We start from the raw sequence: 16,161 nt of genomic DNA, 5'->3' as shown, positions 1-16,161 counted from the left end.
CATTGGGTCAAACAGCTGCTGTGCAGTCACTATGACTCACATCAGAAGGGAAGAACACTCCAGGGGCGAGCACTTCATGTGGAAGTTACCCATGTTTTCATGATGCCATCTACAATAATAGCTTGGTTTTCAACAGTGTGAGGCATCAACAAATGCCTGAGGCAGTTGCCTGGCCCTAAGACTTCCAGGGCAAATAGAGATGGAGAGAAAAGGAGAAGGAAGAAGACACCAACTTATTTACACTTCTCTGTCATGCTAACAAGAGCAGGTCACATCTTCAAACCCCTTCTGCAGCAATGAATATACTCTCACTCAGTTTCAAAATCCTCCATCCTGCATTGTGCCCATCATGATGCAGGCTCTGCTCTGCAAATCACAGCAGCAGCTCTGAACAGCCCAATCTGCTGTGGACCAGTGCCTCCCTCCAATACAGCTGCAAATAGGTTTAAATCATTAGATGCAAGTTACCAAACAGTCTCTTGGATCAGGGTTAATTAAATGAGTGTTGAAATCTAATTAAGAACTGGTCCAGGTGATAATTAGCAGGAAATGTATGCATTAAAATATTCATTTGTCGATGAGCTGCAATTAAGTGTGTGATTTGGGGAAGGATCAATATCTGCATCATGTGATCTGAAGAAAAATTAAAAGTCACCCAGCCTTCAACAGAAATGCAGGGGAATTTTGGCTACAGGGTTTTTTTTTTCTCTCTTCTCCTCCACTCCCCCTTCTGTTTAGGTTTTATAATAACTGCAGAAGATTGCTCTCCATCTTTGAATGGAGCATTCATCTCTGCATCTCTTTGTTTTCCTGAAGCACTTCTTTCAAAACGTTGCTCTTCATCACATTGTGTGAGGGGGTTATAGATTTATTAAAGAGAGACTAACAGGTCAAAAAGAATGATTCTTTGCCAATGAAAATCACTTTCTCCCAGTACAGATTGCTAATCCAAGGGAACATCACTCATTGTGTGGCGTTAGATTGTTGGGGTATTTTTTTAGCAGGTTAGTTCCTCAAGTCTTTATTCATAACTGAGGATCTGAAGAGGCTATTGAATATGTATAGCTTAGACTTATATATATGTACATCTATAGCTGTGGTTTACCATACTCTTCCCAATTTGTAGCAGAGCAATTCTGCTTTCACTGAGACTATTTTTTTCTGATTACAGGTACACAGGGGTGTGTGTAAGCCAGTTATCAATAGTTTTCTTGTGCAATTCCAGAAAATTCACCCTCTGCTAGGAAAACAAGGGTCCTGCAACAGTTCAGCTCCTCTGGCATGGAGCTGGTCTTCCTCTACTGCCACAGCCAGAAATTGAGCTGATTGTTTCCTCACTGACAGTACTTTGACCAGTGAACACCAGTTTGTCAAAACAGAAGCTATGGGAGCACAATTATTCAGCTGCTCGCTGTCAGTGTCCTGACAGCTCACCTGCCCATCTCCCCAGGCTGGGGGGCAGCCCAGATCCCAGGGTAACTTCCACTGCTGTCAGGGCTGCAGCCAGATTGTCCCTCCCCTACACCTCCTCCTTCCCTGGGGAGGCTGCCCTGTGGGGAAGAAACCAATGCATGAAGTGAGGACTTCCTTGGAGAAGGACCAAAAAATACCTTCCTAGGTAGATCTATTTCTTCTTTTCTCTGCCCCCTATCAGAAATTTAAGGATTGCAGCTATTGACCCTTCATCTGGTTTTGGGAAGGAGAAGGATTTCTTTCATTCCCAAAGCACTACATTTTTCACAGATTTCTGCAGGCAGCTCTCATGATCATCCATAGTTCTGTGCTGGTGCTGACTGCAGACATAATCTTAATATTGTAAATCTTTCCTGGAAATGTGTGGGCTCTTTCATGGTAGCCTCTATTTCCTACTGTTTGTAGAGTGAGAGCTCAGGTCCATTCAGTACTATTTTTGCTCCCTTAGTCTGGCAGTGCTGAAGAGATGCTCTTTCATGATGACACATACACCCTGCTCAGCATACTGACTCCTGTCTCTAGGCTGGGCTGAGATTTCTCACTGGACTTGAGGGTTACAAGACACAGCATTGAAAGGGTGATCCAGTTCAGGGGTCTGGAATGCAGAGACCTCACCCATTCCAGCAAAACAAATCAGTCTACGAATCCTACCACATTCATACAGCAATCCCTCCTACCTTTTGTTGCACTGTGTCCAGACCTTTGTCCTCTGATTCAGCATTCTGGGCCTGAAGATTGAAGGAATATGGCAACAGCTTTTGCAGAGAAAATGTAAATGACATCCTAGAAGCTTGAATTTTGGAAAGTAGGAGCCAGGCTGCTAGCATTCACCCTCCAATGTTCTTTACTTCCTGATGCTCTCACCCTCTTGCAAAAGTCAAAATTCACAGCCTGATAGGTTGCATGGAAAATATCAGCACCTGGATCCCATTCTACTAAATCTGTGTTAGATGTATGAACTGATGAGCTGGTGTACATCAGGCTCATTCCCTGTGTGTCTCCTTTTTGTTTCCTGTGCTGCAGGGAGCCTCTTCAAGCCTGGTGGTGAAGTTTGCTGACACGGACAAGGAGCGTACGATGAGGCGCATGCAGCAAATGGCAGGACAAATGGGCATGTTCAACCCCATGGCCATCCAGTTTGGAGCCTATGGAGCCTATGCACAGGCAGTAAGTATAGACAACAGCTCTCTGCACGTTCATGGGAGGGGGAGTCTCACCTGGAAATGCACAAAAACTCGTGGGAGTGGGCAAAAAGCCTGAGCAGAAGAGGAATCGGTGGCTTATCTGTTGAACTGGTTACATGATGGGAGTAAAAATTAGACATGCTGCCCAGGGTAGGCTCTGGGAATCCCCCAGGTGTGTCCAAAGTGCCATAGACAGAAGAAGTGGCTTCAGTGTCACTCTACAGACATTGGTCAGGCAGCTGGAGAGATGGCAAAGACACCACTGTCCTGATGTTCTGGTCCAAAAACTCTTCTTGCATTATTTTTAATCTAGAATAACTCTTCTAATTTCCAGACAAAGTTTATACTGATATGAAAGGATACAGTCTGCACCTTTACATCACAAAAGTTTCCTCTGTTTCTCACCAGATAATACAGGTGCATTATGAGGGGGAATCAGGGTGGAAGGAAGAGGAAAAACAATTTTTGGTCTTCTCCCATCTGCTTGAAACAAATGGATATTTTTCATTTTGATTTCTGTGAAAGCAGAATTGGACCCATACTCTTTTTTTATTATTATTTTTTTCTGATAAAAATGCTAATAAGGAGAAAAAAATAAGTTTTAGATCTTGACCCATTGGATATGACAAGCTGGTGACACCAATTACCCTGGGGACTTGGGAGCTGTCTAAATGATGGGATCACATTTCTGTGTGGCGCCTGTAGACCCAGAGCGTGCTCAGATGCTGTCTCTCAATCAGCCTCCCTATCTGCTCCATCTCACAGGCTCGCATGAAAGGGAAGGAAGGGAGCGTCGAGGCGCGGTGACGTTGCCGTGGTCCCGATTAATCCAGCTCGGACTGCTGGCTCTCAGATATCAGGGTGATTTCCACCTCACAAATGCCAGCAGGAGATGGAGGAATCGATAGGGGAGGGGGAAAGGGAGACAGCAGTTTTGCTCAGCCTGGAGTCAAAGAGCTAAGCCAAGTCAAGAGGAGGGAAGCTGAAAAATCAGGAGCACGACTGTCATGACTGGTGATGCCACTGCCACCAGCAACTCTTGTGACATTGGTTGAATTGTTTGACCCCCTGATCTTGTTTCCTCATGTACAAATAAACCTGATGATCAGATTTATTTATTTTCTCATCTCCCTCAGGGACATGGCTCTCTCTTGTACTGTCTCTCCATGAGCTTTCTCAGAGGGGTATGACAGTAACAGAAGTGTAAGAATTCCCTCAGCTCTTAATAGTAAGGCCAGCACAAGAATGAGACATCAAGCTCTCTGATTTGCAGCGTGTCCTCCCAGCTATCCCCCAGCAGTCCAAACCTGACTGATGTCTCTACAAAAGAATTCCCAAGCAATCCCATGGCAGTGGTTTTTTAATGGTTTGTAATGGTCTGTCCCCATGGGGGAGGTTGCTCAGGACCCTGTTGGTGCAGTTTCTTGCTGAATTTCCCCCAGAGAAGCATCTTGCATGTCACTGTGACTGGATTAGCTCCCAAAAAGTCTCAGTACACCAAGGTGGTCAGGGCAGGAGCGCCCATGGTGTGGCTGCTTGATGGATTGGTGGGCAGCCATGGGTTTGCCAACCCAGCAGAACCACTGAGGAGAGGCAGCAAGGGTCTCAGTCCATCAGAGTTTGACAGATAACCTTTAGTGTTGCCATCAGGACAGATTTGAGACCCAGCTCCTCCCCTTAAGGGAGGTAAGGTTACCTCCCTTACAGCCCAGCAAATGGCCATGCCACAGCTCCCTGCTGCTGTACCCTGCCAACCCCCTCAGCCTCAACTTAAACAACTTTAACCTTGATAACAGCCATGGTCTCAGCCAAGCAACCAGTCCTGGGGTTCAGCAGCCATCTGGCCTCAGACAGAGGAAAAAAATGAGGAAGCAAAGGGAGTTCTCCACTGTGTGTGTTTTTCTATCCCTTCCTCATGTGCCACCTTCCAGCAGACCAGACAAAGCTTGGCACCAGTTCTGTCTGCTGTTTCAGTGGCACAGAAAGTCACATCAGACCTGCCTCACCTCTTTTGTATGCAGCTCAAGGCAAGTCAGATTTCATAGCTTCCTAAAGCTCCCAGAGCCCCTACTCTAATTTATTTCAGGGTGGGTTTTTTGGTTGTTTTAGGTTTTTTCTCTTCAGCAATATCTTCCCATACTCATTTAACTTCCCCTTTTATGGAGCAATTATTTATTTTATTTCACAAGTGTACAGAGCACCAGCCCTTTTCATTGTCAGGTTACTGTGGATTTACATCAGCTGGGTACTGACAGCTGCCTCTGCAGTCTAGGGCCAGGTTGAGGTATAGATCTGGACTCAGCCTGGAGAGAAGGAGAGTGATGCTACCTGGCACCACCTTTGATTTGCTGCCAGCCTAGGAAGAACCTGCAGGAACACTCTCCACTTCACAGAGCACAGCACACCCACTTAGGGTGGCCAAGCCCAAAATCACAAGCAGTGACAATCAAAACAGTCTGTGAATGGTAGTACAGTCCTGGCACAAATAAGCTACAGTTCCTGCAGGTCTTTCTTTGAATAAAAGGGGCAAGGAGTGTTTCGTGCTTGTCTCATGTCAGTGATGCCTCACCACACAGAAAGGAAATGTGCACAGATCAAAAAAGGGTGAGGGAGATGGGAAAATGCAGAAGAGCAAAGCAAGAACAAAGGAAAGAGACTTGGAAAGTGACAGATACAGTATAAATTATTTAATTTTTAAATTATTTAAGATAAGATCAAAGTCATAAATCAAGTTTGCATAAAAAATGGGGTGGGACTGTTAGCCACAGTCTTCTGGCCAAACTCCAGCCATGGGACTGATTGCATCCTGCAGCAGGGGATAGGCACAGAGTTAGTGTGTGAAAACAGACAGGCTGGGACAGAGACAGCATAGGCAATGCTAACACTTGTTCTCTGGCCTGGAACAAGTCCTTTCTCAGTAAATCCCATCTCTCCTCACTCTGAAAAGGTACAAATGGCTGCTGCTCCTGAACTGCAGATAATAACTGCAGCAAAAACTTGGAATATCCAGCACAGCAGAGCTCTCAGACATCACCTTAAGTGGTCTCCTTGGGAAGTTAGGGCAGCAGTTACTACCATGCTGACCATAAAACCCTGGGTGCCCCGTTCTGCCTCCCTGTCCAGCTCCCATGGAGATGAAAGGATATTTCTGCTAAATGATCTGAGGGAGTGCTGACAGGAAGAATTGCTTTTCCCAATACTTCTTCAGTTTGGGCTGTGAAATTATTTTGGAGAGATACTTAAAAAAAAATCAGCTAGCCCTATGAAATCAGGGAAAAATTACTGACTATGGGCTGCCTTCTGGGTGTAATAGTTAATATATTTAAATTACCAAAATGGGACAGTATATTTGGTAAATACTACCTGTTATGCAAATTATTTGCACTGATCAGTTCCAGAAGAGGAAGCTATTTTGAAGCCATAATACTTTTTAGCAGGGATAATACTATATTTCTGACCACTGGCTCCCAGGTAATTCAGAAATAAAGAACACTAAGATTTGGGCTCTACATACAAATTTTTAGGTCTTTTGGGGGGTTTTCCACAATTCTCAGGAAGTAAGGAACCCAAGGTATTGTATGTCATATCTTGGAAAGACCCTAAGACATGAATTAAGATGTTGCATATTTGTTTAGGGTTTTTTAATACCCTAATTATATTTAAATTTTATTTTCAAAACAGAAATTTCTATTTCTAAGAAAACATAAGAAGTATGAAGGACAATTCTAATTTTTCTACCAATTATCTTCTTTTTGTTTCAAGGCTTAGAAAGTATTTTTAGACTTAACTCCAAATAGCCAGTTAGGTATAGCAGATATGAATTTGTCAATTACACAATTTTACCAAATATGAGTCGTATCACAGCCTGATTGATTATTTTACTTGCCTCTTTCTATCACAGGGATACCATGAGGATTCATTAGCTAAGCCTGTATAGATCATTAGAGGTGGGAAGTGTGGGATGCTGTTACTATTATTATTGTTATTACTATTATTGTTATTATTATTAGTAGTATTACTATTATCACTGAATGAAGAATATGGAAAGTCAGACAAAGCATTGTGTGGTTCAGACACAAAGATAGAAAATAGCACTGGAAAAAAAGGAGAAGGTCATCACATTGTTCAGAGTAAGACTGGAGGGCAATGATCACGCTATTTCAGAAAGAGCTCATCAGAAATAATCCCCCTTTCTCCTCTTCCCCTTCTTCAGTTTCACACTTATTTCTTTTGGGGGATGGGGAAGGCAGGCTGTGTATGCTTTTCCTATTTCTAGCAGGATTTTTTGCTCCAAGTTCCTTCATCCTCCATGCAATTTTTCCTCCTGTAAGAAAAAGACATTATCTCCCGCCCTTGAGTACCATCAGCAGGAAAAAGATGTGTGAGACAAACCCTTACAGGTGTCTCTACTGACCACACAACACTGCCACCCCTTTCCATGCTTTAGATGGCTTTTCCAGTGCCTCTCCCCCTGTTTCCAGCACTGGGGTGGTGACTGCAGGCTCCTGTCTCCTGGGGTGCTGCCCAAGGCAGGAACCAGTCTGGTAGCACCTCCTGGTCTCCTCAGAAGATAAATATTTGAGCAATAGAAAAGATGGCAGGAAAGAAGGAGCAAATCCTTAAAATGGATGGGGAAAAACTCTAAATGCTGAGGCAAAGGTCATGCAAGGGAAGTAAGAGAAGCAGAAGGAAGTACGTCCTTTCAGCTAAGAGAGGGAAAAGCTCCTCTCTGTCCCCTTGGATCAGTCTGAGATAATAAGGCTGCTGCCTTCCTGATTAGTGCTCTGTAGCCCCAGCCCAGGCAGGGAAAATCTGCATTTCAAATGGCATATTTTAAAGTACACAATACCCAGGGGCCCTGCTGCTATTGATTTGCCTCTGGTGGGGTCACTGCCTCACTTTCTGCAGCTTTATTAACTGGGACCATACACTGGGTCTCTTTCAAAGTGAAAGGACAGTGGATGGGACATTTGTCTTCAGGGGGAGCTGGGGAAGGAGTGGGGTGACTTTCACTGGGAATGCCTTGGAGGTTTCAGAAGGAAGACTAGTGACCCTTACAGGACTTGTTCTCCTTCTGTAAATTTCCCTAGAGCCACCCTGGGGGGGAAGCAGGTAGGTGTTATGCAGTCAGCTTCTTTCAAGGTGACTGAATTCCTGTCCTCCCACCCTCGTGGTGCCATTGGACTCAGCCAAGCTCCGACCATCAACCACTGGGCTGGGTAGGAGCCTCCTCTTCTTTCCCCCTAACCTTTACCCCTGAGCAACTCCAAACAGAGTGGCATGGGCACAAATGGGATCTGTGACCTCAGAAGTTTGCCAGGAAATTTGTCAAGGGTTGAAACACCCAGACATTCCTGGGCCTTGGCTGAGGCCACCTCTCCAGCCAAGGAAACAAAGCCATCAGCTGTGGTACACAGCTGTGTTCAGGTGTGCAATGCTCTACTCCTTCCAGCTCCAGAGAGCCCCACTTTTACCCTGCTGACTAGGTCTGAAGGCTGCAGAGAGGACTGTGTCCTCTGGATCGTGGTATAAAGGGCTCATTTCAACATGCCAGAGGGGTTCCCAGGGGTTTAAGACATCTCAGAGAATACATCCACAGAGCACTGAGTATAATAGATATTGGGTGACTGTTCCCTGCAGGAGTGCCTCTGCTTTGCAGCAGAAGCACCTGGTCTAGTTTCTCATATCACAGGCTAGGACTTCATTTTTGCCGCATCAGAGTGAAAAGGGGTATGAAAGTGCTGGAGGCTATAAAACTATTTTTTAAACATCTACAAAGCTACAAATATATGGGAAATATATTTTGAAAACTAAAACAAATCTCTAGGTATCAATCAGGTAAAAATACCCAAAACAGAAAATGAGATGTGAGTCAGCACACCTAGTGTTGGAGTCAATCCAGTGTTAAAGAAGGGTGGATGGATTCCCCTTCCTCCTTTACTTCCTTGGCATACTTTCTAGTATTGCCTGCTCAGTACCTCCTCTGGAGAATAAACTCAAATGATGCCCAGGAACAAATGTACTCCTTAAAGGAGGATCAGCATAGTGTATAATACAAAAGGTTGTCTAATCACTCCATGAGTAATTGCAAAGAGCAAAATATCACTAATTAAAATGTCAAAGTACCTTGTGCAGGGTAAAATAAAACAGGGTGATTAACCATCAAAGGGAAAGCCACCACTTTGCCACTACAGTTTATTAGGCTTCAAAAAATAAGACTCAAATCCAGCAGAACACATTTCACCTGTTGAACAGACAATGTGTGAAGTCAGGTATCCTGCATTACATTGCTGGAGAAATCAAAGCAAGTTTGCATAACATGTGAATAGTTATTCATCAGGTTGTTGTCAGAGCACCCCTTACTTTGGACTGTTTATGGATGCTGACACGGAAAGTTTCAGCATTTGGATGACTGCAGTGATCTCAAGGGTTTGTTTTAGTGTACATGTGTAAGACCAGTTAATTTAGTTGATGCTTCAATATTAAAATGAACAGGAGGGAACAGTCTGTTCCTTGCCATGACTTCTGAGGTCTGTTTAATTCTGAGAAGCATGTCCCATGTGCTTAAAGGACAGCATCAGAGGGTGATTTCCTGATGGGAGAAAGAGTGAAATCAGAGAGAGCAGTGAAACTGAGTTACTCCAATTTTGGAGACAGCAAAGACATGAATCACTTCTAAAATCACCACAGAAAAACATTTCTCTTTTCCACTATTATCATCAAGTCACAGATTACCAGGGATTGGGGAATGTACAGAGTGAGGTTTCCCAAACTTTCTGCACGTCTTTTTTCCCCCCCACACACCGTCTCTAAGCACCCAGAGCTTGTCACTGCTGAGGGTTGGATACTCAGACATTCCTACCCTGTCTGGCTCTTTGTACAGCATCAGGGAAGAAAACAAAAAGCAGCTTCAACCAAACTGTCTTTTTCCTCACACCAGGACCATTTTAAAATCTCTCTCCAGCCATATTGCACACATGAGCTGCATCAGCTGTGTGCTGGGCTCTGAGTGTAACATAAGGATTACAAAGCCTTGTAATGAAAAAAGCATTCCCAGGATTCATAAACATTCACCAGCATTCTGTTCCAAAATTTTTAGCCCCAAATGCCTGAAAATGCAGCCTGGGTTCCTTATTTCTTTTTATAGGTGCCCTGAAAGAAGCAGCATTTTGACTTTCTAGAAAAAATTAACTGAGAAGGTAAATCTAGATCAAAAATACAGGGAAATGGTTTTCTCATTAGACAAATCTAATCTTGCTAAAACAGGGGAGCTCCCTTCTCTTGTACAGCACTTCTGGTTGTCTCTGATAGTGTTGGAAATCAGTGCTATGACCTGGTTAGAAGTTTTGGTTGTGGTTTTTTTCTCAGTACCCAGCTGAAACCTCCTAGCAGCATCAGAAAAAGTCTTTTTTGTCACTGACAGGTGGAGAAAAAACAGATTATCCCTAGAGAACTAGTCAAAACTTCTGCTTTGGAGAAAGAATCCCCTTTTCCTGGTCTCCTATCAGTAACCTCCAGGTTTTTCCAGAATTTTGATATAAGCAACGTAAGCCACAAAACCGCACTGCTCAGGTGTATTGTGTTTTGTCTGTATGAAGACTCTTCTCTGCCTTTCTGACCAGAGAAGTACCAAGCAGCTGTTGGGCCGAGTCCAGGTCACTGGAGCACTCCACACTCAGGAGCACGTGGCGGGGTGGGGACCATAATGACCCCACTTTGCAAAGGCGCCCTTTGCTTCCCGCAAGAAGAACGACCAAGCCTGGGGGGTACCACAGGGGTGGTGTGCTGACACCCCAAAACATCGGGGACGCATCCCACCCTCACCGGGGGCCCTCCCGCTGCCGGCGCCACAGGCTGCCCCGCCAGCGACCGCGTGATATTTTTTCCCTGCTCTCTTTGTTCCAGCTGATGCAGCAGCAAGCGGCGATCATGGCCTCGGTGGCGCAGGGCGGATACCTGAACCCCATGGCCGCCTTCGCCGCGGCCCAGATGCAGCAGATGGCGGCTCTGAACATGAACGGCCTGGCAGCCGCCCCCATGACTCCAACCTCAGGTACGGGGACAGCGGGCTGGAGAGGGCAAAGGGCAGGGAAATCGGGCCACGTCCCACAGGACACCTGGCAGGATTTGTTAGCTCTTTAGAGGATCAGGCTCTCCTCCCCAGGGGACAAGTGAAAGGACCAGAGGAAAGGGTCTCGAGTGGCACCAGGGGAGGTTTGGATTGGATATTAGAAAAAGTTTATTTTCCAAAATGGTTGCCAAACATAGTAACAGACTGCCCAGGGCAGTGAAACAGTGTCCATCCCTGGCGTTATTTAAAAGGCATGTAGATGTGGAATTTAGGGACATGCCTTAGTGGCAGGCTTGGCACTGCTGGGTTAATGGTTGAACTCAATGATCCTAGTGGTCTTTGAGAACATTTTCTATTCTGTGCTTCCATGACATTTCTTAGTCTGATCCCACACACAACTTCTCTTTACTCTAAGAAAGCTCCAAAACACCCCCATAGTGACCTACACTGAGTTATTGGGGCATATATGTGTCCAGGGGGTCAGTGTTGGTGCTATCACAGCCAGGCTGTCCCACAGACTAGCAAAATAGAATTGTGGGGAGATGCAATATCATTAACAAGGTGAATTTTGCCCTTAGGACACATGAGCATTTCCCCCTGTTGTAAAATTGGACAGAAGGTACTCAAGGAAGACATCTGCTGCTACCTGGAATGAGGGTCTTTAGTGAAGGGGTTTCTGGCTGCAGCAACAAAGACAAGTAGCCAGTGAGGGGCTCCCAGGATCTAACTAGGCTGTAAAAAGCCCATTCTAGGAGCTGCAGTATATGGTTAAGCAGGCAGAGAAATAAGCTGGGATGGGAACAGGATTGTCTCTCTTGGGGCTTCAAGAACATAGTGACCATTTCGGCAGGAACAGGTGAAGGAATCATCAGCTCTGGTAGTCCTGGACTGACATGTGGCCTAACAGCAAGGAGGTAGGGAAGCAGGAAAATGGGGCCAAACCTTGAAAGAAGTGAGCATTTGGATAGTTTTTCAATATACTAGAGTCTGGTAGGGAGGCAGAGGACTCAAAGGAACATCTTAAAGGACCATTTGTAATAGAATATCACGAGAGAGTGGGGAGAGAAGGGAGAGTAAGAAAGACAGATCTCATTCCACAAGACTATGGAGACCCAAGGAAAAGCACTTGACTCAAAAATCTTATACTGCACATTTCAAAATATATGTTTACACAATGATAAATGTATAAACAAAAAGTCGATGGAGCTACTGCAAATCCAAATAAAAAAGTGGCTTAATTATATGTGCACCCTTTAAACCGACTGCTGGCAAGATTATCATATTTGCATTAGCTAGATTTGTTTTGTGTTGGTGGGAGCAAAGAGAACATCAAACAAAGACTGCCTGGAATTAAAATATTGTCAGGGTCTGTAAAGCTGAATCTAGGCAGTAGCTTGCAATGGACCCACCACAAAAAAGCACAAGCTCTTTTGAATATATGTAAGTCTATTCTTGAAAATAGTGTGTTCTATATCAGTAGCTTGCAATGGACCCACCACAAAAAAGCACAAGCTCTTTTGAATACATATAAGTCTATTTTGAAAATAGTGTGTTCTATACCATGGCTGTGAGAGCACCTGTACAATAACCAAGTTCTGTGCCCACCAGTATCTCCAGCTCGCAAAAAACATCCCAGCTCTTTTTTAGTGTAATCATTTCCTCTTCTGCTATGACCAGTGCCTTTCAGAGTCATAGAATCATGCAATTTAGGTTGTGAAGGACCTTGAAGATCACCAAGGCTAACCATTAACCCAGCACTGGGTTCAAGCCCACCACTAAAACCACATCCTTCAACACCACATCACTGTGTCTTTAAAATACATCCAGGGATGGCAACTCCACCATTTCCCTGGGCAGCCTATTCCAGTGTTTGACAGGATGAGGGGTCTCATGTTAAACTCTCGCTGTCAGAATAGAGGAGAGGAAACTCATGTTTTTTACATGCTTTCTGGATCACCCATGACTGGTCATTATTGAAAATAAGATGCTGGTTTAGATGATCCCTTGATGTTTTTCATGGCAGCCGATTTTGCACTCTCCTAATGACATATTTTCAATCACAGAGCCTATTCACTTTGGCATTATTTCAGATTTACCTTGAATGAGTAGCTTCCTCCATGAAAAACATCTGTGGTGGGTTGTGGAAATGTCCATTGACAATTATTCCTTAGGAGAAATGTTTAGACTTTGAAATTACTCCTTGTATTACTACAACACTCACAAAGCATGTGATAAGATGCATATAAAATGTTTCACATAATGTCTGAGCAAGCAAGCCTACAACACTAGCAGCAATTTCTGAGTAGCCAGGAGATATCTGAAGCCTAACATTAATTCTCCTGCTGGCTTTTGTTAGCATTCAGAAAGCCAAATGGAAAATGATCATTCTGCTTCATAGCAGGATTTCTAGTCATTGAAGTATATCTTTTTTCTGCCTTGGAAGGAAAATGAAATATTTCAAAGTTCTCAGAAAAAAAAAAAAACAGGCACTAGAAAAAATGTTTGGAACATTGAAAAAAAATAGAAAGGAAGTGTTTTGATCTTGCTGAAGCAAAAGAAAAATTGTGCTAGGAAAAAAGATTTTGGTAACCTAGAAGTCCTAGAGGCTTTGGAGGTATTGGCTCACCACAGTGCCTCTGTGCTGGTATCTTCAGGCCTCCTAATACACCTGGTTTCCTCTGTGTCCCACCTCTAGGAGAGTGGATTCCTGGGAATATGACCATAAGTTCATTCATTTCCATGGGACCTAGGGGCTCAGAGTTTTGGATCCAGGAAAATCTAATAGATGAGAGACAGTATCCATCTCACCTGGCTTTAACCATACAAAACTTAGACATCTCATTTGAACTGCAGTGACTGGAGTGCAATAAGCACTCCCTATGGGTAATTCAGACCAAGAAAATTGTAACACTCTTTTGCTGTCATTTTAACAGTCTTCCATCAAGGGCCAGGTTTATCGCACAAAACAGTCCAGAATTGTGAGGCAATTAATTTGACATTTCTGAGAGTTTGGTTCAGGTTTTACATTTCTCCCATCACTGCGACAATCTGGGTGAAAAGTGGGTCTGGCAGTGGGTCTGCTACTCTGTTACCTGCAGAGAGGGGCTAGAAATGAAATTTCATTTAGGCTTTCTTCCTTCTTCCTCCTCTCCCTGCCTCCCTCCCTCCCCCTCTCTCTCCTTGTTGTAAATCTGCACCTGGTGTGGCTACAGCAAGAGATCTCAAATGAGGGATGAAATCCACAACTGGCATGCACCACCACCATTTGTTTTCCACGGTGGCATCATGCCAGCTTTACTCCAGCTACAGATCTGACCTCTCCAGGGGGGTTCTTTATAAGAAGAAAATTGAAGAATTCCAATAAATATGCCAAACTACCTCAGACATGCACAAAACAGCAAGCACAAATCCCCTGCTGCAATTTTAGAAAAAAAAAAAAAATTATTTACATTTTCTATGCAAATAAAGGAGAGATCCAGAAAAGCAACTGAAATTTTAAGTAGTCTTTGTGATTTGGAAGTTGATGGCATATGCTAAGAGCATTGCCTTTGGACTTCAGTTGCCACTGCTGGCTCCCTGTACCTCCACAGAGAACGTTTTTAAAGGCCAACACCATTTAAATAAGAAAAGGGGAAGCAGCAGCTTGTCTGCTCAGGGTATAAGAAATGAGCTAAAGTACTGCCTTTTTTTTTTTTTTGGGCTACTCAAATCTGAACATATTAAAATATCTCATGCATCTCTAGCAGCTTTCTTAAAGCGCCAATACAGATTTAAGCAGTGGTTAAAGGGTGTTATAGGACTAACCTATCATGGAATGCTGCAATGGTGAAGAAAATATGTGCAATTGGTTTAAAAGAGAGGTTACTGCAAAAAATCATGCTTTCAATCAGTAGTATACCCTGACACAGAAAGATATTGCTGAAGATAAAATAGTTTAACTTCCCATGCACACCTAGCAAGAGAAAGATATGATTTCAGGCTCATTGAAAACTCATTTTTGGTCCCTGAAATCATCCTGAACATGTTGCAAGAAGAACAGACTGTCCAGTCATTTTACACATACATAGGAGTAAGACAGTGAGGTAGCAGACAGATTTAATTCTCTCCCCAGAAATTCAAGAATTCTCTACCAGTGGGTGACAAGATCCCACTCAGAACATAAAGACAAATTTTGTTTTTCTGAAATGGCAGCATTACAGTCCCCCACAGGTTGCATCTGGGAAGAAGGAAAGAATAAGATTCCATTAAAGGAACAATTTTAGTCCAAATTTTGCCCCAGTTTATTGAGATATTTATGATATTTGTTAAAACAGTATGAAGTCAAGTTCGGACCAAACAGTAACATTAAAAAATGTATCACTGGCTACCTTTAGGCTACAAATAAACTTGACAAGTCTTTTAAGGATCCCTAGTGCTGAGAAAGTTCAGAATGAGTTTGCACATGAAAGGTGTATTCATGAGAGAGTGCAGACAGAGCAGTCCTGGAAATCAGTACACCCACAGAGATCCAAAGGGAATCTGATAGGTACTGCTGTAGAAAGCTGGGGCTGAGAGTTTTTGGAGGTTTTTCAAGCTTGTCTTGAGTGCTTTCTGAGCAGGGGAGCAACTGCAAGCAGTCCATTTATTTGCTCAACAGCTTAGGAGCTTTTTCATTTCTCAGGTGTTTGGTTTTTTTTGCGGGTGGTGGTCACAGCTGTTGTGTCAGCAGTTTTCTCCGAGAGTTTTTGGAGGTTTTTCAAGCTTGTCTTGAGTGCTTTCTGAGCAGGGGAGCAACTGCAAGCAGTCCATTTATTTGCTCAACAGCTTAGGAGCTTTTTCATTTCTCAGGTGTTTTTGGTTTTTTTGCGGGTGGTGGTCGCAGCTGTTGTGTCAGCAGTTTTCTCTACGATGTTGTTGTTTCCAGTACTCACCAGCTCTGCCCTTGTGTCCTCCTCCTTTTCAGGTGGAAGCACGCCTCCTGGCATAACTGCACCAGCTGTGCCTAGCATCCCATCTCCAATTGGGGTGAATGGTTTCACTGGCCTCCCGCCGCAGGCTAATGGGCAGCCAGCCGCTGAAGCCGTGTTTGCTAATGGCATTCACCCTTATCCAGGTAAGCCAGACTAATCCTGTGCCCACAGCCTGTTGCCTCACTCCTAGAGATACTGTCCACACCCACAGGCTTTGCCCAACAAAAGCCCGTGGCATAGGTTCAGAAGGGTTACACCCCACACCACCAGGGCTCATTATTGCATTGGTGTATTGTGTCTTATGCAGCTACAGTGTTAAACGGTTCAATCTGGATGATAAACATCAAGGGCATGTTGGAGGTGGAAAAACTGTGTACTGAATATTTGAGTGCTCATCTGCTGGATAGCATGTCTGGTGAACACAGGACAACCAGCATGTTTTGCTTCAGCTGAAAATCGACCTGACTCCCGAGCAGTTCGTGCT

General features: G+C 44.1%; 1 protein-coding gene across 16 annotated transcripts in view; it reads left to right on the top strand.

Moving 5' to 3' along the window:
* The window catches only part of CELF4 (CUGBP Elav-like family member 4), a 715,523-nt gene that overhangs the window by 614,036 nt on the left and 85,326 nt on the right, over positions 1-16,161 (top strand). For 15 of the 16 annotated variants that reach the window (XM_039718741.1, XM_039718767.1, XM_039718775.1 and 12 more), the window contains exons 6-8: positions 2,497-2,640; positions 10,563-10,710; positions 15,671-15,820. In XM_039718741.1, coding sequence (XP_039574675.1) covers positions 2,497-2,640; positions 10,563-10,710; positions 15,671-15,820 — 442 coding nt within the window. The remainder of the gene's footprint in view (positions 1-2,496; positions 2,641-10,562; positions 10,711-15,670; positions 15,821-16,161) is intronic. The other variant, XM_039718757.1, reaches the window with a different exon arrangement.

This window comes from Passer montanus, unplaced genomic scaffold, assembly GCF_014805655.1.
Source record: "Passer montanus isolate IOZ18808 unplaced genomic scaffold, ASM1480565v1 scaffold104, whole genome shotgun sequence".
Classification (NCBI taxonomy): Eukaryota; Metazoa; Chordata; class Aves; order Passeriformes; family Passeridae; genus Passer; species Passer montanus.
The sequence above is the reverse complement of the archived record's forward strand: the minus strand, read 5'-3'. Positions and strand labels throughout refer to the sequence as shown.